Here is a 21,357-nt window from a genome sequence, read left to right as displayed (position 1 = left end):
TCCAAATGAGAGAGAGAAAAAAAGGGTGAGTGAGAAAGATAGAGACATGGTGAGAAAGTCGAGAAGAGAGAAGGAAACTAAAAAGGTGAGAGGGACGGTGTGGCTGTGGAGGGGTGTGACGGGAGCAAGAAAAGCAAGTGAGAACCAGCGCCTGTATCTTACCTGAAATCGTTGTTGTGACTGCGGGTTGGGCTGTGTAGGCTTGCTGAGCAAAGGGCTTCACACTGCAAGGAATAAACACCCATGTTACTGCAGGACGTACATCAGCCCACACTGATTCTCTCTGCACAGCACGAACATCCAATTCACTTTCATAGATTCAGACCTTTTATCCTGAGGTCTAAACTATACCAGTTTTCCCCTATCCATTACCCCGCAATCTGATAACACACCTCTTTTACTTCAAGATTTAGTGAATGCTCCTTCAGGTGAGACTGGGTCTACAATCCTGAACCTCCCCAGCTCAGCACATCACGGAAACCAGCCTCCCCTCCATGGACTCTGTCTTCATTTCTCGCTGCCTCGGTAAAGCAGCCAACATAATCAAAGACCCCACCCACCCTGGATATTCTCTCTCCTTCCCCCTCCCATTGGGCAGAAGATCAGAAGCCTGAAAGTACATACTACCAGGCTCAAGGACAGCTTCTACTCCACTGTTTGACTACTGAATGGTTCCCTAGTACAATAAGATGGACTCTTGACCTCACAATCTACCTTGTTATAACTTTGCACTTTATTGTCTGCCTGCACTTTCTCTGTAGCCGTAACACTTTATTCTGCATTCTGTTCTCGTTTTACCTTGTACTACCTCAATGCACTGTGTAATGAATTGATCTGTACCAACGGTATGAAAGATAAGTTTTTCACTGTACCTCGGTACATGTGACAATAATAAACCAATTTACCACGAGAACTGTTGCAGCCTCTTCGAAGGGGGAACTGCAACAGTTTTAAAATGGGACCACCACTTTCTCAAGAGCAACTAGGGCTGAGCAATAAATGCTGGGCTTGCCAGCCATACCCACGCCTCGTGAAGAAAATCCCCCACAGAGGGATAACGGAATCTGGACAAACGAGGAAGTAGTAGTTTGGATCCACGCACAGCTCTAATGACACAAGTTGACTGCATTACTTACTCTTGTGACGATCCTGGTTGTCCCGTGGGTATTACACTATGCCAGAACTGGAAAAAGCATAAAACTTGTTAGACAATTGATCAGGTCTAATGACAGAATGGTCTTAAAATACATCCTAAAATATCTGCAAAATAAATCAGAATAAACCGGATCACATGTCAACATTGAATCATTAAGTGGTGGCTTTGACAGAAATCTGTTTGTTCTATTGTGCCCATTCTGGCTGTTGGTAGAGGTGCAACCAGAGAAAGGAGAGGAGTAGAGAAGTTATGGTTGGTCTGTTGTTGAGGCTACACTGCAGTCTTGCCAATGCATTTGAGCTCGGCTCCATCAAGGACACAACCATCTCATGGGTACACTTACCGATGCCAAAATTGAAAGGGAAGGGCTCTAAAAAAAATCTCCCGTCTGCAGCTTTTACTTGCATTTCTCCCTGCAGCCTCACCATCCCTGCACTTAATAAACTTTCCTCTTTGCTTCTTATTGTAACATTATCCTTCTCCTCTCCTTTGTTCCCTTTGGAATTGTGGCATGGACCAGAGGGACAGAGAGAGAGATGTTAAAAAAAAACGGAGAAAGGGAGTCAGGATCCGGAGCAGACTGTTCAGCCAATCAAACATAGCAAGTAAACAGGCCTTACACTTCAATTGGTCCATTTGACCTTTATGCACTGGTCAAGCACCTTCCTGTTCTGAGAATCAGGCACGGTAGTGTAGCGGTTGGCGTAACACTATTACAGCACCAGCGACCCAGATTCAATTCTGGCCACTGTCTGTAAGGAGTTTGTACATTTTCCCCGCGTGCCTGCGTGGGTTTCCTCCGGGTGCTCCGGTTTCCTCCCACATTCCAAAGACGTACGGGTTAGGAAGCTGTGGACACACTACGTTGGCGCCAGAAGCGTGGCAACACTTGCGGGCTGCCCCCAGAACACACTATACAGAAGATGCATTTCACTGTGTGTTTCGATGCACGTGACTAATAAAGATATCTTATCTAATCACACAGCTTGGAAACAGGTCTTCCGGCCCAACTGGTCCATGCCGACCAAGATTCCCATCTAAGCTGGTCCCATATCCCTCCAAAACCTTTCCTATCCATGTACCTGTCCAAGTGCCTTTTAAATGTTGTTAACATACCTGCCTCAACCACTTCCATAAACTGACCACCCTCTGGATGCAGAAACTGCCCCTCAGGTTCCCATTAAATCTCTCCCCTCTCACCCTAAACCTATGCCCTCTAGTTCTTTGTTCGCCAGCTCTGGGGAAAAAAAGACCGTGAGCATTTACCCTATCTTCACCATCTATCAGCATACCACACTACCTCCTTCTTTATATACCTGTGGTTGTCCAACTTCTCCATAAATCTCTCCCCACCATTCACTTCAACCAGCACCCAGAGTCAGGATTGCAACCAATCACTGTGGAGCTACCAGCTCTGCCCACTGTGCCGATCCCAGAGACACAAGTTCAAACTTCACCAAATCAACTGAAGAATTTAAATTCAAGTAACTAAATAAAACAGTTTTTTTGGTAAAGAGAGCAGCAGTCATGAATGTGGGAATGAGTTCTTTCTGTGCTCTGGTTAAAGGACTTTCTCCCAAATTGATTTCTTAGGAGAAACTCTGCAGGCTCGGATTCTGATTGTTAATCCATGTTGCGATCTCCCATCAAATGCCTTTTGGAGATCTCGATCTATTGCATTTACTGTGTCACCTTTGTCAATTCAAATAAAGGAGGTTGGTGGTCACGTAAATGTTTATAATTCGTTTCTAAATTCAATGGCTAATCCATAACTGAACTCCTTTCTCCTAAGTCTTTGTTCCATGTAACTCGATACGCTTGCCCTATGAACGTCTACCAACCTGCACCTTGAAAACTTCAACTTAAAGGAAGGGCCTGTTCTGTGTGCTATGTGATTGGTGGGCATTACTGACAAGACTATAGCGTTTATTCCTCGCCCCAATCGCTCCCTGACCCAAGTGGTTTCCAGGACAAGGGGCAGTTAAGAGGCAATCAACTTGAGGGATTTGGAGCCGCGAACAGGCCAAACCAGGTAAGGACAGATTTCATTCCCTGAGAAACAAGCAGGAGTCAAATTCATGACTGCCGCTCTCTTTATAAAAAGAAACTTTATTTAGTTACTTGAATTTAAATTCTCCACCTGATTAGGTGAAATTTGAACTCATTTTTCTGTATTGGCACAGTGGTTCAGTAAAGCTGCTGCCTCATAGCTCCAACGACTGGCTACAACCTCGACTTTGAGTGCTGTCTATGTGGAGTTTGCACGTTCTCCCTGGGACCACATGGGTTTCCCCCAGGTGCTCTGGTTTCCTCCCGCATCCCAAAGATGTGCAGGTTGGTTAACTGGCCATTGTAAATTGCCCCCAGTGTGTAGGTGAGGGGTAGAATCTGGGGGGAGTTGATGGGAATGCGGGGGAAACAGGTAAAATTAGTGGGGGATGGGATTGCTCTGTGAGCTGCATAGACTCGATGGGCTGAATGGCCTTCTGTGTTGTAAGGAAATATGGATCAAGGCACCAGGCCTCAAGATCCTTGCCCAGTAACAACCATTCTGCTACCATACCCTAGTGACCAGCAACATCCACTGTACTCTGCACAGAAAACTTTGGATTTTCACTTTGTTTTGGGTGAAAGAAATGGTTTCTGATTTCACCATTAAACAGCCCGATCCACTTATTCTGACCAGAGGAAATTGTTCCTTAAATTCTCCATTAAAGCACTTAGTTATTTTTAAATCTTTGAACAAATCACCCCTCGACTTCTTGGGAAGGCATGAAATGAATCTATGTGGCACCCTCAACAAATCAAAGTCATGAAGCTCCTCTCGTAACTGAAGCCTTCAAGACCCTGATGATGAGCAACACAATGTGACAGATGCAGTTCAAGGCCATGACTTGCTCTGAAGCTGCATTACTTACCCCAGGCGCTGCCTGAAACGATGGTCGTGGGATTCCCGGCAGCCCCAACTTGTGCTGGATAGTCGTGGCCGATACAATCTGCGCTGAAGACATGGCTGCCATGCTCTGAAGTGCTTTGTCCTTCACTGCTTGATCCTTCAACAGACCATAACATAATCTCACACTGTGTTCTGACACCAAGAAACCTCTCCCACACCTCCCATAACTTGAGTAACATGACCCCAAAGCAAGTAATTAGTTCTAAAATGACAAACATTTCCTTTAAAATGAGGAAAAATAGAAGACGTAGTCTTTATTACAGAGTCCATCACTCCCATGAACCCAAGTGACGTCTTTAATTCCCAGGTTTGGAATGTCCCTTCTTAGTTTGCTTGTTCACTACGCAGAGCTCAGAGAATCTTTCAGCTCTGAGAGGCCATTTGCTCATTGTGAGATCACTCTCCAATTAATTCCTCTTTTGATTCCCCTTTCAATATTTATTCAATTTAATTCTACCTCTTTTGTTCCATTTGCAAATTCCTCCTCTTGTTACCCTTTCAAACGTTCACCCAATTCCCTTTTGAAAGTTACTACTGAATTTCTTTGTGGGGTGTTTGAGATCCACAACTCACTGTGTAAAACATTTCTTCCCATGTCCCCTCTGCTCACCATATTAATCACCTTTAATGTGTCCTCTGGCTACCCAGCCTCCTACCAGTGGAACTGATTCCTCCCAATGCACTCATCAAAACACCCTCAAGTAACTATGAATCAGAGTCTTTTTTTTTATTTCAGTCCAAACAATGTAGGTGGATGCTTATCAGATGCAGTGTACCAGATCCTCCACGCATTCCAAGAATTGGGAGTTATTTTTGCACAAAAGCAGATGTTTCCAAAACTGTTCAGTATACACAAAAAACATTTAATGTGTTTAAGTAGCTTTTCAGTGCAGCTTGTGTTACTTTGAGGGCTGAAATGTTTAGGGTGGTGGTAAATCAGGCAGCTTTTTCCCGGTAGAAAGACCTTGGGGCATCAGGAGATGAATTGCTTGCAGCAGGACATTTTTATAAATGCCTGGGATGAAAATGTAGATGGGTGGGTTAGTAAGTTCGCAGATGATACAAAGATTGGTGGCGTGTATAGTGTAATATGGCCAAATGTGAGGTGTTGCACTTTGGGAGATCAAATGTAAAGGGACAGTACACTGTTAATGGCAGGACCCTTAACAGTGTTGATGTACAGAGGGACAAGTCCATAGCTCCCTGAAAGCAGCTGCACGTTGATCGGGTGGTAAAGGCGGCAGATAGCACGCCTCCCTTTGAGCTCAAGAGTCAGGAAGTTATGTTGCAGCTTTATAAAACTCTGATTAGGCTTCCTCTGGAGTATTGCATTCAATTCTGGTCACCCCATTATAGGAAGGATGTGGAGGGCTTTGGAGAGGGTGCAGAAGAGGTTCACCAGGATGCTGCCTGGATTAGAGGGCATGAGCTATGAGGAGGTTGAACAAACTTGGGTTGTTTTCTCTTGTTTTTTTTTCTGCAACGGAGGCTGAGGGGAGATATGATCGAAATTTGTAAGATTATGAGAGGCACAGATAGAGTAGACAGCCGGTATCTTGTTCCCAGGGTCAAAATGTCTAATACTAGAGGTGATGCATTTAAGGTGAGAGTGGGTAAGTTCAGAAGAGATGTGCGGGGCAATTTTTTTTTAAAAAACACTGAGTAGTGGGTGTCTGGAATGTGCTGCCAGGGGCAGTTGTGGAGGCAGGTACTATAGAGGCATTTAAGAGGCTCTTAGATGGGCACATGACAGAGAATGGAGGGATATGGATATTGTCTAGGCAGAAGGGATTAATTAGTTTAGTAGGCGTTTACTTAGTTCGGCACAACATCATGGGCTGAAGGGCCTGTTCCTGTGCTGTACTGTTCTGTTCTATGTTCTATGATATCCAGCCTGTGCGTGGATTGTCCAGATGTGTTTCTGGTCAATGGTCATCCCCAGGGTGTTGATGTTAGGAACTTTGATGATGATGATGATGATGATGATGATAATACCATGGGTATTATCCTAATTCTTCGTCTTGATGGAGGTGCAAACCGCAAGCAACACTGAGGGCACTCCAGGTTGGGCAGGCTAGGGCTTTATTCACTGGACCGTAGGAGACTGAATGGTGATCCTATAGAGGTGTATAAAATCTTGAGGGGCATAGACAGGGTGAATGCACCGTCTTTTTCTCAGCATTAGGGAAGCAAAAACTAGAGGGCATAGGTTTAGGGTGAGAGGGGAGAGATTCAGTAGGAGCCTGAAGGGCAACATTTTCCACATAGAGGGTGGTGAGTATATGGAACGAGCTGTCAGAGGAAGCGGTTGAGGCAAGTACATTTAAAAGACATTTGGATAGGAAAGGTTTAGAGGGATATGGGCCGAGTGCAGGCAAATGGGGCTAGCTATGGACGTTGGGCCGAAGGGCCTATTTCCATGTAGTATGACTCTATGACTGGGAAGTTTAGCCCTAGACTGTAACAACAGCACAGCAAGCATCTGCAAAGTAACTGAGGCAAGTTCAGTAGCTGCAGACAAAGTGGGAAATGAACTTCAAAAGCCTGGTGGATGAGGGAGTGGAGGAAAGCCAACCTTCATCCACAGACCCTCGTTTAAAATGCATTTACACTCAGAGGCATCACCGTTCTGGTGAGACTGTAAATCAAGACCAGTCTGCTGTTGGGTGGTCAAAAGGCAGAAGAATTGTCTCCATTGTCCTGACCCACCACCTCTCTCTCAACTGCTATCTCCAATATTTATTTCAATCTGCAATGTGGGAGCTGTACGCAAATTAGTTGACACATTTCCTACATTACGCAACTGATTGCACTCCTAAAACAAATTTCATTGGCCAATATTTTTCACAGGCACTATAGCAATGGAAGTTATTTGTTTAGCTGTGTCTGGTTTCCTCCCCTGTCCAAAGGACTGGCCAACACTTGAAGACCAACAGTTATTTAGACAAAATGCCCAAGGAGGGGAAAAATCCAAATTATGAGTCAACACTTCCAGGAGATGAGCAGTGAACTTAGGAAGGAAGTTCACGTTAACTCTGCATCATTTGTGCCATTAAGATATGAACATTTTTTGACCTGAGTATATAACAATGAACTGCATTCAGGGAAAGGACAGTGAACACAGACAAAGTCATTGGCAAATGAACCAGAGGGAGGTGGAAAGACTTTGAAAAGACATTGTACGTTTCTGTGATCTGGATGGCGGTGACCGAAAGGGTGGTGGACCAATTAGCAGCAACTTTCAAAAGGGGATCATACAAGTGTTTAAAAGAGAAAACTCAGGGCTGTGGGCAAAAAGGAATACAATTAATTGAACTGTTCTTCCAAGGAGTTAGCCGAGACACAATGGGCTGATGGCCTCCTGTGCTGTAAGATTCAATCTGATGATACAGTTTTAAAATAGTTTGCAAAGCCAAACCAAAGAAATAGATTGTTTCACAAATATAAGCTTCCTCCATTACACTGAAAACTGAAAATATCAAGTGTACATCACAACATTAGATGCAAATATAAGCAATATTTCATAAGCATGCAGGCAAAGCAATCAACCACTTTGTAATGCAGTTAGAGCATTTTAAGCATCATACAACTGCATTATTGAACCCCACAATGAACCAATGCAATTTTGATCTGGTTGTAAGCATGCGTGCTTATCTTAGTAAGTAACACGTTTATACCACTCCATCAGTTCCCCCTTCGGTGAACGTGGTGCAATTCTACAGTTGGTGTTAGCCCTCAGCGGATCACATTCGTGGGCACTCCCTAATCTGCCAATTTATGTTAACTGGCTCTAAGATCGTGGGGGCATCACTATGCCACAAGCTCCAGCTTATCCAGAACTCTGCCGCCAACATTGGACCATTCGCCCAGTATGTTGTGCTCACAGATCTGCAGGCATTTCTAGTCTGGTTTAAAATTTTCATCCTCATTTACAGAACCCGTCATCTTCTCCACCCCTCCCGCTCTAGTGTTCTGTGACCCCTTCTGCTCCTCCATTCATGGCCTCTTTCACAACCCGAGCTTAATCACGCCACTGCTGTGGCCCGTCCCTTCAGCTACCTGGGACCCAACTCCTTCCCTGAACCTTTCTGCCTCTCTCTCCTATTTTAGGGTGCTCCCATAGAGCTCAACTTTTGGCCACCTGTTGTGACATGGCTTGGTGTAAAGTCTTGCCTATTTAAAATCCTGGGATGTTCCACTAGGTTGCAGGCGCCATATAAATGCCGATCACTCTTGTCCACATCTCAAGGGGTCACTACACAGCAAGAGCTCCAGTTAACTCTTACCCCCACCTCTTCCCTTCTCTACCACTATCCCAAGGCCAAATAAATTAACTCATTACTCAAAGCTTTTACCATAGCTGATGGGGCATTGTAAAACCTGCCACTCTTTGAAAACCAGAGGAGCAACTGGGCTGGAGAGACAACAGCGAGGGGGATTATTGATCATCCATTTTATCTGATTAACTGGCATGTCAGGTTCAGCAGGTACTGATGATCAAGTTTTAACCACAGTTTGTTTTGTGCAGTACAAACATTCCTCAATGTGGAATTGGTATTGGTTTATTATTGTCACATGTACCGAGGTACAGTGGAAGAACTTGTCTTGCACACCGATCGTACATTTCCAGTTAAAATCTGAGATAAACTACACCCTGATCAGAATTTCATGCAACACATCTCCTGCCTTAACGATTCAATGCCCAAACGGTACAAAAACCTACCGTATTTAAAATCTGCATATATGAATAACAAGGCTCAAAGACCTGAAATGAAAGGTCTCCAACCTGAAACATTAACTCTGTTTCTCTTCCCACAGAAGCTGCCCGACCTGCTGAGAGTCTCCAGCATTTGTTTCTATCTACATTGGAAGTCAACCAAAAGGTGAAAGGCTCTAACCTTCAGACCCTCGAGCCTCACTCCGCCACCAACCAATTAGATCACAGAAGTTCTATAACTCTGGTTTAACGAGAGGGGTTCCATAACCCGTTATAGACATCAATAAGCTACCATTTCCAGATTCTAAATTTTCACCCTAAGTTCTCACATCCTTTTGGGGGGTTTTCTCCCCACTACATTCTGTGTGAAGTGCTTCTTGACATGATATCCTGAATGACCCTGCCCGAATTTACCAGCAACAACTTCACCCCCCTCTTCCACCCCCCACCACCCCAACTAATCTAGAAGCCAAATGAAATGGCTTCAATAATGATGCATCATCTTAAACCAAATCAGAGTGAAGGTTATTTAATATTTTAAATCCCTGGAGTGCCTAAATGTAAAACATCCACCAGACACCGACTAACTCCTGTGTTTGGGAGAATCCTCATTATGGGGTTCCAGGCAGATATATTTAAGCACGGGTATCAGGCAGTCTGCTCAGGCAGCAAGCGAGCGGTGGGGGGAGCATGCGAGTTGGCGAGGAGGGGTAGCAATTCTACCACTGGAATACTTGTCTCAGAAAGGCACAGAGCAGCAAACCCAGCCCTGGTGCACATTCCCCTGAAACAATATTCACACTGCCACGATATCAGCTGCCAAGCTCCACCATATCCCACTTCACATAAGCAACTAAATAAACAACGTGTCGGTCTTTTAAAAAAATACTCACCATGTTTGTTACCTGTTTACAACAACAAATAGTTTGTTAAAATGTTTTTAGATAGCAGAACAAAAAGAAACCCAAGTTACACAAGTTATAATAAACTTAACAGTAATCAATGCAAAATGGCAAAACTGTTCTGGATTTTCTTTCCTCTCTTTTTCCCGGGCAATTTACTGACATCAATTATTAGCTGTCCCTTTATTTGTGAATGACACATGTACAAATCCATATGCCACCACTCGTCCAGGATCAGGCTAGGTTCCCACTTGTAAATGCCAATTCAATCACGAATGCCACAGAATAACAGCAAAATTGCTCTCATAGGTTTTGAAAGCTATGTTCAGCTGCTTGACTGTTTGATCTACATAGTTACAAATTGCTCTTGGCATTGAAACTTAATCATCACTGCTCTCCCCACTCCCTTCTCCTCCCCCCACCCAAAACAGAATAGAGAACTCGGCCATCCGTACAACAGTTCCCACCTTGAATACCCTGTGCCTTGAAAATTACTGTTAAGAAAACAAGATTTTTATTAACATAACTCAAAAGAAAACAAAATTACTGCTTAATTACCCAGTGCGAGCAATAGACTGAATGGGTGGTTTTACCAAGCATGGCCCGTTTTATTTTGTTGTAAAGTGATTAAAGACCATTTTGCTGCTTTATCACAGCATTATCTTACTGCACAAGCAGTGATTATTTGACCCACTGTTTCTGTGTCCGTTCTCTGAAAGACTCTTCATTTAGTCACCCCACATGTACCCAACTCTTTGCAGAGGGCCCTGCAATTTTTCCCTTTTCCCGTGTTTAACTAATTCCCTTCTGAAAGTTCCAACTGAATCTGCTTTCACTATTTTTTTCAGTCAGCATGCTCCAGATTATAATAACAATGCATTTAAAAAAATCCTCCCCTTCTCCCCTATGGTTCTTATGCCAATTATCCTAACTCCACGTCCTCTGGTTACAGAGCCCTCTTGCTACTAGAAACAGTTTCTTGCTGCTTTGAGTGTGTGTGTTTTTTTTAAATCTGAGAAGGTGATTAAATTGTATTATATAAGAACAAGAAGTGTGAACAAGCATTTCACAAACTCAACAGCCCTTCCCTCCAGGTGAAAAGGCAACTTTCATTTCAACTGCACGACAGCTGGTTTTTACTGTCAAAGAAAGCGCCTTTCTGCATTTCAAGTCATTCCCCTATGGATAGCACTCCTCAATGAGAGCGCATAGGTCACACTTCAAGTCTGTGCAAGTGTTCACCTCAACAAATGAATCTGTAATGTTTAAATATTCTGCCTCTGCTTAGTACAATTCTCTGCTAATAGGACCGTAAAGTCCATTTGCCTATTGGATTGGAAGATATCCAAGTAATCTCATTCCTCTGCATTTCTGCTGTAAGATTTTTCCCCTTAACTTGTATCCAATTCCCTTCCGAAGGTTCCTACTAAATCTGCTTCCCTCACCCTTTCAGACAGCAAATCACTGCACAAGAAAAAAATTCATATCCTCCCTTTTGCTATTTGCATTAAATTTTTATCCTCAAGTTAACAAGCCTTCAGCCACTGAGAACAGTTTCCCCTTCATCAACACTTTACTTAACCTCTGTGTTCCAAGGACAATAGCCACAACTTCTCCTGACACCTGAAGTCCCCAAGACCATTCCAGTCTCTTCCCTTTGAAGTCTTGACGTTGGTTTTAGTTTTTTTTGTCTGAACTGCATCAGTAACGGGACTTAAATTAACAGAGATATCTTACATTTTATTACATGACAGATTTGGCCATCGCTGTTTGATTTCTTAAGTTTTAAATATTTGTAATGTGAACAGGAATGTCTCTAAAATAGTTAAGGGGATTAGAAACAAATCCTTAAACATGTGCAATTCATCCATTTTATTTGTTGATAGCAGATTTCAATGCACTCGAGAAATAATAAAATCCAGGACAGTTGACAATTTACTCGACACAGAAAACATTCTAAAAATCAAACTCTTGAAACCACTGGAAAAAAATTTAATTAAATAAAACATTTTTGAACCAGGTAAGCCTTGCAAACTCCTTTTTCTTTTAAGATACTGAATGTTATACATGTAAATCTTATGCTACAAAAACTTTTACACAATACTGTTCCATGTAGATGTTCAGTTGCATTATGAATAACTAAACTCAAAGGCATAATCAATTTTCCCCCTCTCTGCCTCTACGCCTGCCTTATAATTTGCTTTTCATTAGAGAGAAAGCGGTTAGTATAAAAAAAAAGCTCACTGTGTCAGCCAAGCATCAGCCAATACCTATGAAAGAGCATGCATACATAGCTACCCACAGCCTAATGAGCATCAATTAATTCTGTTCATTGTGTAGTGAAATACTGCCAAGCCCTCTATCAAAAGGAGTTTTCCTTTGCGTATGAATTATTAAAAACCCATTTTTTAAAAATGCGAGGCGAAACATTTTGGCATCATTCTTTGTGTGGGTAAGAATTGGGTGGTAACTGAACCAAAAAAATGCCTGAAACACAAGCAGACAAGAAACTAGTACAGAGGCAGTGTTTGTCAGCTGGTCTAAGGCACAGAACTTCCATGGTTCTTGATCAGTATCAGAAATTCAGGAGCGCAAGTTTTAGCCGTGGTTCAGCTTGAGTGCCTAGTGATACAGAGTGCAAAAATACATGGATTGGGAGGGGAAAGTATGGGGAAGAGGGAAAACAAATGTACAAAATGGACTTTTAGGCAATCACAAAGAGTGGGGCTGACGACACTGTTTATTGGACAGAGGGGGCTGGCAAGAATTGTCCTGTAGAGTTCTCCTTCGCACTAAAGCCACTTGGACCACTGCCTCCCACGACACTTTGTCATCTAACCCATCAAAAGGAATAAATAGTGAAAGTCTCGTTGTCCTGGCAACTAGGTTACAGACAAGAAGAAAAATATCGTTCATCAGAAGCGTCACAAAGCTGGCTCGTGCTAAGTGTTAACACCTGGCTAATTCCCTTCACATTTCTCTTTTGATTTTGGAACAAAATATTTTGTTCTACTTTTTAAAAACTCATTTTGGGACTCTACACTACCATCATTGCACGTTATTTAGTTCTTTCTAAGTTCAGTTCCAGGAAATATTAAGAGTCATTCCAAGCAGCTGAGCAGAATGTGCGTCGCCAGTGTTAATTTCCAACTTTAACCTTTACATAGTTTGTAAAGTCTGACGTGCTGTGAGCACATCTTTCATGTGTAATTGCCTCAAGTACAATAGGATTGCACTACAGTCAACAAAAGCTCGTTTTGTTTTCCAACACTTCAATGGTCTTGCTTTGTTTCTACAAGGTATCTTTTGCTGCATAGTAGTACCTTTTAAATTAATAATAGTTCGAAAAGAAGAGGTGCTTAGTCTTCTTACTTCTAACACATGATGGATGGCTAGTGGGACTCTGTCTTACGCTGAATGTAATTTAATGCTTTGCCAAGCATAGTGTACAGTCACATGCGTGACCGGACAAGGTGTCACACTGGACTGGCACAAAATATTGCCAACAACCTCCACAAGAAAAGATTCAACAAAACTATTTGCTCTTCCCCAAAAAATCAGCCTCTACTCATTTTGGGCACAGGTAAGGGACCAGGAGACTGGAGGGTGACTCATGTTGTGCCTTTATTTAGGAAGAGCATGGATCAGCCAGGAAACCACAGGACGGTGAGCCTTACATCAGTGGTGGGAAAGTTACGGGAAGCAATTCCGAGAGAAAGATTGGGAAAGGCAAGGACTGATTAGGGACAGTCAGCATGGGTCTGATTTCTTTCCTAAAGAGAGAGCAGGATGGTAGACATTGTCTACATGGGACTTAAGCAAGGTCTTTGACAAGGTCCCTCACGGTACGCTGTTCCAGAAGGTTGGAACACACGAGACCCAGGGTGAGCTAGCAAACTGTCTACAAAATTGGCTTAGTGATGGGAGGCAGAGGGTGATAGTGAAGGATTGTTTTCTTCAGATTGGAGGCCTGTGACCAGTGGTGTGCTGCAGGGAGACGTGCGAGCTCCTTTACCCACAAGACATAGGAGCAGAATTAGGCCATTCAGCCCATCGAGTCTGCTCCGCCATTCGATCAGATTTATTTTTCCCTCTCAACCCCATTCTCCTGCCTTCTCCCCGTAACCTTTGACATCCTCACTAATCAAGAACCTATCAAGCTCTGCTTTAAACATACCCAATCAATTCCACAGATTTACCACCCTCTGGATAAAGAAATTCCTCCTCATCTCTGTTCTAAAGGGACATCCTTCTATTCTGAGGCTGTGCCCTCTGGTCCTGGACTCTCCCACTACTGGAAACATCCTCTCCACGTTCACTCTATCCAGGCCTTTCAATATTCGGTAGGTTTCAATGAGATCCCCCCTCATCCATCTAAACTCCACTGAGTACAGGCCCAGAGCCATCAAACACTCCTGGTGTGTTAACCCTTTCATTCCCAGGATCATTCTTTTAAACCTCCTCTGGACCCTCTCCAATGCCAGCATATCCTTCCTTAGATATGGGGCCCAAAACTGCTCACAATACTCCAAATGCGGTCTGACCAATGCCTTATAACGCCTCAGCATTACATCCTTGCTTTTATATTCCAATCCTCTCAAAATGAATGCTAACATTGCATTTGCCTTCCTTACTACCAACTCAACCTGCAAGTTAACCTTTAGGGAATCCTGCACTAGGACTCCCAAGTCCCTTTGCGCCTCCGATTTCTGAATTTACTCCATGTTTAGAATGTAGTCTACGCCTTTATTCCTTCTACTAAAGTGCATGACCGTACACCTCCCTTATCTATATTCCATCTGCCATTTTTTTGCCCATTCTCCCAACCTGACTGAGTCCTTCTGCAGACTCCCTGCTTCCTCAACACTACCTGCCCCTCCACCTATCTTTGTATCATCCGCAAACAAAGCCATCAATTCGTCATCCAGATCATTAACACATAACATGAGAAGTAGTGGACCCAACACCAACCCCTGCGGAACACCACTAGTCCCCGGCAGCCAACCAGAAGAGGCCCCCTTTATTCCCATTCTTTGCCTTCTGCCAGTCAGCCAATCTTCTATCCATGCTGGTACCTTTCCTGTAATACCATGGGCTCCTATCTTCTTTAGCAGCCTCATGTACAGCACCTTGTCAAAGGCTTCCTGAAAATCTGAAAATCCAAGTAAACAACATCCACTGACTCTCCTTTGTCTATCCTGCCTGTTACTTCCTCAAAGAATTCCAACAGATTTGTCAGGTAAGATCTCTCCTTAAGGAAACTGTGCTGACTTCAGCCTATTTTAGTTTCCAGGTACCCAGAAATCTCATCCTTGTCAGGATGATTTTGAAGAGAATGTAGGTGGCCGGATTAGAAAGTTTGCAGATGACACCAAAATTGGTGGTATTGGGGACGGCGGTGGCATTGGTTGTCCAAGGTTTAACTCAGACAGGTGCAAAGTAGTGCATTTTGGGAAGCTAAACCAGGGCACGAATTACACAGCAAATGGCAGGCCCTGAGGAGTGTCATTGAACAGAGAGACCATGGGCTACAAGTACGTAGTTCCCTGAAAGTGGCAACGCAGGTAGACAGGGTGGTGAGGAAGGTGTATGGCACGGTGGCCTTCATCGTTTGAGGAATTGAGTGTAGGAGTTGGGACATCATGTTACAGTTGTACAAAATATTGATGAGGCCACACTTGGAGTATTGTGTGCTGTTCTGACCACTACACTACAGGAAGGATGTCATTAAGCTGGACAGGCAGGGGGCAGAAAAGATTCACAGGGATGTTGCTGGGACTGGAGGGCTTGAGCTGTAAGGAGAGGTTGGACAGGCCGGGACTATTTTCCCTGGAGCAAAGAAGGCTGACAGGTGACATGACAGAGGTATACAAAATGATGAGGGGCATAGCCAGCACCTGCTTCCCATGGTAGAGGTGTCTAAAACAGCTTCAAGGCAAGAGGGAGGCACTTTAAAGGGGATCTGAGGGGTATTTTTTTTCCCCCACACAGTATAGTTGGCATCGGGAATGAGCTGCCAGAGGAGGTGGTGGAGGCAGGAACAGTAGCAATGTTGAAAAGGCATCTGGACAGGTACTTGAACAAGCAGGGCATAGAGGGAGAGGTTAATGCAGGCAGGTCGGATGAGTATCGATAGGCATGAAGGTCAGCATAGATGCAGTGGGCCAAAGGGCCTGTTTCTATGCTGCACAACTCTACAACCCTCTTATGCTTGCTACTGTCAGTCTGCCTTGGCATCATTAACAAAAGTGGCAGAGATCTCCTTAAGTGTCTTTATAATAGGGAATGATGATCCGTCAACACAACCAGACACCAACTGGGAATGCTCAACGCTCCTTGAAAACAACATTGGTTCCTTCACGCATCAGTTATTTCATAAAAAAGAAATCGGCTCAAAAATCCAACTGTTTTAACTGGAATGCAATTGAGGGGACAAAAAATCAAATTCACAAATACACCTCTGGGTGGAGGCAGGAGGCAGGAGGCGAAGGGGGTTAAGTATGGGGTGAACAGGAGATGAGGAGACCATTGGCTGGAGGGGAATAGATTTGAGGACACTGTGCCCAGTTATAAAGCTGTTCTCCTTTACTGCTGAGTGTGAATGGTCAGTTAGGAGAGGAAGGGGTGGAATTTTTCACACCACTAGAGGGTAGCGTACAACAGGCAAGTGCTACAAAAATCACTTTCCCAAAACACCGAGGCATTGGAATTAATGCATTGTACGTGTGGGTGGGTGGACTAATGAGTGGGCAGCAAGGTAGGAAGGGGTGGGGGCGGAGGGAGCGAGCGAGTCCACGTCTGCGGGGCACAGTGCATGGAGGGAGTGTGAGGAGAGGTATCAGTGTGTCTGAGAGTGTGTCAACACGAGTGTGTGTCAGCATGTGGACCTTTCAGCGCATGTAACGTGAATGTGTACGTGTTACTCTGAACATGTGCCCGTGTGCACCCGTGCTTGTATGCGTGTGTGCCTGTGCACATAAGGCCACCAACTCCCATTGGCTCCAGTAAGCCGGGCTGATGAGCAGATGCTGTTACCAGTCAGTCTGCAGCTGCCAATCATTCTTGCCAGCATGCTACATTCAAAAAACCAGATGCTTCACATCTTTAACAAGCGCGTCAGAGCCAGGCCAGCTCGTTATCTGTACCATGCAATTTAGCATATCTGGTCAGAAATAAAAAAATGCTGTTTCCTTTGTTCCTTTTTTGTTATTTAACCCTTTGAGGAACATACACAGTTACAGAGAAAAAGCTTTTTTGCTTGCAGTGCCCAGTAATCCATATCTTTTCTGTGGCCTTGAAGCCAGGAGTATTTCCTTTTGAAAAGGTATTTGGATCAAGCCTGCCTCAGGGTCATTTTGTCATTTGAAAAGTGTTCTACGGCACATCCTTTATTTCATTCCAACAATGGTGTGAAAACGAAGGTTTATCGCCTGTGTGTGTGTCTGGTGGAACATATAAAATTTAAAACCCACGGGTAACATTGTGTTCAGTTCTGGTCACCCCATTGCAGGAAGGATGTGGAGGTTTGGAGAGGGCGCAGAAGAGGTTCACCAGGATGCTACCTGGATTAGAGGGTATGAACTATAAGGAGAGTTGGACAAACTTGGGTTGTTTTCTCTGGAGAGTCGGAGGCTGAGGGGGGGAAACTGATAGAAGTTTATAAAATTATGAGAAGCATTGCCAGGGTAGACAGTCAAAACCTTTAACCCCCCACAGTAGAAATGTCAAATACTAGAGGACATACATTTAAGGTGACAGGGGGAAAGTTTAAAGATGACGTATGGGGCAAGTTTTTTTCCCCAGAGAGTGGTGGGTGCCTGGAACAGGCTGCCAGGGGTGAATGGTGACAGCAGATACAATAGTGGGGTTTAAGAGGCTTTTAGATAAACACATGGATAGGCAGGGAATGGAGGGATATAGATCATGTGCAGGCAGACGAGATTTAGTTTAATTCAGCATCGTGTTCAGCACAGACGTTGTGAGCCGAAGGGCCTGTTCCTGTGCTGTACTGTTCTACATTGCAATAACCGGTCTGTCAAGAGCCAGTTGTAAATTCTTATGTTTAATATAAATGCCAGATTCCTGCACAGTAAGTTTGCAAATTACATACATACAGTGAATGGGGTTTTTAAGATTCATGCAAATTAACTATTTTTCATCACCTTCAATCCAAACATACACTCCTCAACAAAATCTGCCAATGATGGGCCAAATCATTTTGATCTGCTCTCTGCAGAGCGTGTAGCCCAGAGGGTTAAATTAAAACAGCATCATACATAGCGGCATGCAAGGGGGAAAGAGGCTCAGAGAGAGAGTCAGCAGAGGAGCAAGGAAAGTCCGTGAAAGAGGGAGTTAGAAAGGTGGAAATGAGGCAACAGCAAGCCCAAAGCAGAGAAGCGCATACCTTCAGCTTGGAATGAATCTCACGGGATTTCCTTCGAGCAAGAACCTGAATGTGACTAGACACCTGCAAGGGTAGGGGAGGGGAGGAAAACAAAAGAGAAAAAAAAAGCCTGTAACCATGGAAACAAAAGCCCCTATGCAAAGAAGCGAGCCGGACGTACCTTAATGGCGGCTTGAATTTCCCGAACTTTCTTTCTTGCTAACACCTGTATATGACTAGACACCTACATTGTGCACCCCATGAAACAAGAAACAAAAAAAAGGCAAATTAAAGGTGAAACATGTCTTCTGTCTTCAGTTGATTGCTGTTGCTTTGTTTATGGAAAACATTATCTAAACCTTCTTAACGAGCTTAGCACTTGGAGGAATTTGCATTCCCAGCAGGCAGGTTGCAACTATGCACCAGTGCAACATGGAGTGTCATCACTGCAGAAACCTCCACACGGCTGTTGCATGCGTGGACCTGGAGAAGGTTGATTTTGGTATCGCCAAATGTCAGGTGGAAATCAAGCGGCCAACTTGGCTGCCTCCAGTGCCACTGCCATCAGTTAATTGGATTGGAGCACAAGCCATCAGAGCAAGTAAAACAACAAAAGACATGCACAAAGGAAACAAAACAAAAAACAGCTGTCAGAAGAATAGACTTCAACTAGAAAGATCAGTTCAAATGAATAAAAATACTAGCAGCTGTGCTGCAGATTTAATTTTCCAAAAATAAATAAAAGACAAAACATGCAAGTTCTAAAACCAAGGCCCCATTTGACCTGTGTGTAAAGAATTTAATTAGGAAGCAGCTTTCAATCCAATTAATTGATACAATGTGAATTGGTAAATTGATAAAATAGAACTCCAATCTATGGGTTTGGCCTTAAACAGAAACTCAGAAGAGATTTGTAGCAATCATAGCTGATCCTGAGGTTTGGAAAGGCTCCAGGAGACCATCAGAATAATCACCAGTCAAAAACATCTTGGATACCTTGACATGTGAAAAGAGGCGAGACTTGGAATTTAACTCAGTAACTGTGAAGCGTTGCATTTTGATAAGTTAAACCAGGGCAGGACAAACAGTAAATGGCAGGGCCCTGGGGATTGTTGTAGACCAGAGAGACCTAGGGGCAGAGGTACAACATCAATCCCCAGAAGTGGCAACACAGGTAGACAGTGGTGAAGGAGGCGTTTGGCACACTTGCCCTCATCAGTCAGGGGATTGAGTACAAAAGTTGGGATGTCATGTTACAACTGCACAAGACGTTGGTGAGAGCACACTTGGAGCACTGTGTGCAGTTCTGGTCACCCAGCTATAGGAAGGATGTCACTGAGCTGGATAGGGTGCAGAAAAGAATCACAAGGATGATACTGGGACTGGAGGGGTTGAGCTATAAGGAGACACTGGGACTGTTTTCCCTGGAGCGAAGGAGGCTGAGGGATGACCTTATTGAGGTATACAAATTCATGAGGGGCACAGAGAAGCTGAATGGTCAGTCTTTTTCCCCAAGGTAGGGGAGTCCAAAACTAGTGGGCATAGGTTTAAGGTGAGAGAGGAAAGATTCAAAGGGGACCTGAGGGGCAACGTTTTCCACACAGAGGGTGGTGGGTGTATGGAACGAGCTGCCAGAGGATGTGGTAGGGGTGGGTACAATTACCTTTAGAAGACCTTTGGACAGGTACATGGATAGGAAAGGTTTAGAAGGATATGGGCCAAACCTGGGCAAATGGGAATAGCTCAGATAGGCAACTTGGTCGGCCTAGAGTCATAGAGCAATACAGCACGTATACAGACCCTTCAGCTTCTTAAATGATCCTGTTGTACCTGCCTCAACCACTTCCTCTCGCAGCACTCACCACCCTCTGCGTGAAAAAGATCCCCCTCAGGTCCCTTTTAAATCTTTCCCCTCTCACCCTAAACCTATGCCCCCTAGTTTTGGACTCCCCTACCCTGGGGAAAAGACTGTTACCGTCCACCTTATCTATCCCTCTCATAATTTTAATTACTTCTATAAGGTCGCCTCTCATTATCCTAAGTTCCAAGGAATAGAGACCTTGCCTGGCCAACCTCTCCCTATAACTCAGGCCCTCTAGATAAGGTAAAATAAGATATCTTTATTAGTCACATGTACATCAAAACACAGTGAAATGCATCTTTTGCATAGTGTGTTCTGGGGGCAGCCCACACTTCCAGTGCCAACATAGCACGCCCACAACTTCCTACCCCGTACGTCTTTGGAATGTGGGAGGAAACCGGAGCACCCGGAGGAAACCCACATAGACACGGGGAGAACGTACAAACTCCTTACAGACAGCAGCGGGAATTGAACCCAGGTCGCTGGCACTGTAAAGCGTTACACTAACCGCTACACTACCAACATCCTCGTAAATCTTCTCTGCACTCTTTCCAGTTTAACCACGTCTTTCCTATAACAGGGTGACCAAAACCATACACTTGCACGAGCCGGGCTGAAGAGCCTGTTGCCATGTTGCGCAAGTCTATGATTCTATTTACAGCTTAGAGAAGCTCAGGGGTGATCAGGCATTTACAAGATGCTGGAAACAGATTGACAGTTTGTACTACCTAAGTAGTTCATGAAAGTTCACAATTTTAAATTGTGCAATACCATTTACATATCAGAAGCTGATATATTGAACCCCCTGGGAGTTTCCCTCCGAGCCACACCCCATCATGACTCGGGAATGCATCGACAGGCCAGAGAGACATGGGGCGTTGATCTGGCCGTTATGAAATGACCCATTGACTGGACTGGCAGCTCAACTAAAGAGATAATGTCACTGATGAAGGTACACTGGGTTAGCACAAGGGGATTTATGTACCAATCGAGAAGCCAGTTGTGACTGTGGGTTCTGATCAATAGAGAAGTGGTCTGAGTGAATACACTGACTGCATTTAGAGTTGCTGCCAAGCTCACGATATTCTAATATATGATTTGACTTCTTGGACAATTTTCTGTTGTTTTAAATGAAAAAAAGAGGGTCTGTGGACAGACAACTGAAGCACAGTTCACCGTGCTCATCTGGAAACCAGTCACCCTGCACGAAACCTTCTAAAAATGTAGAAAGCGATTTTAATACTGGAATACACAGAACCGAGAGGCCATTCAGCCCCTCAAGCCCATTCTATCATTCAATTTGATCATGGTTGAACCATACCTGAATTCCACTTACCACCATTTGGCCTGTATCTCAGACCAAGAATTATTAACAAATTGTT

At 44.1% G+C, this 21,357-nt stretch overlaps 1 protein-coding gene across 9 annotated transcripts in view; it reads right to left on the bottom strand.

The window, feature by feature from the left end:
- The window catches only part of LOC127577647 (transcriptional enhancer factor TEF-1), a 264,344-nt gene that overhangs the window by 48,412 nt on the left and 194,575 nt on the right, over positions 1-21,357 (bottom strand). For 7 of the 9 annotated variants that reach the window (XM_052029006.1, XM_052029011.1, XM_052029007.1 and 4 more), the window contains 5 exons: positions 18,296-18,358; positions 18,136-18,198; positions 4,075-4,209; positions 1,137-1,183; positions 163-224 (listed from right to left, as the gene is read on the bottom strand). In XM_052029006.1, the coding sequence (XP_051884966.1) occupies positions 163-224; positions 1,137-1,183; positions 4,075-4,209; positions 18,136-18,198; positions 18,296-18,358 (370 nt within the window). Of the gene's footprint in view, positions 1-162; positions 225-1,136; positions 1,184-4,074; positions 4,210-9,722; positions 9,735-18,135; positions 18,199-18,295; positions 18,359-21,357 lie in introns of all 9 variants that reach the window. The other 2 variants (XM_052029013.1, XM_052029014.1) reach the window with 2 other exon arrangements.

The sequence above is a fragment of the Pristis pectinata genome, chromosome 14, assembly GCF_009764475.1.
Source record: "Pristis pectinata isolate sPriPec2 chromosome 14, sPriPec2.1.pri, whole genome shotgun sequence".
NCBI classification, from domain to species: Eukaryota; Metazoa; Chordata; class Chondrichthyes; order Rhinopristiformes; family Pristidae; genus Pristis; species Pristis pectinata.
Note: the sequence above shows the minus strand (reverse complement) of the source record. Positions and strands in the feature narration are given on the sequence as shown.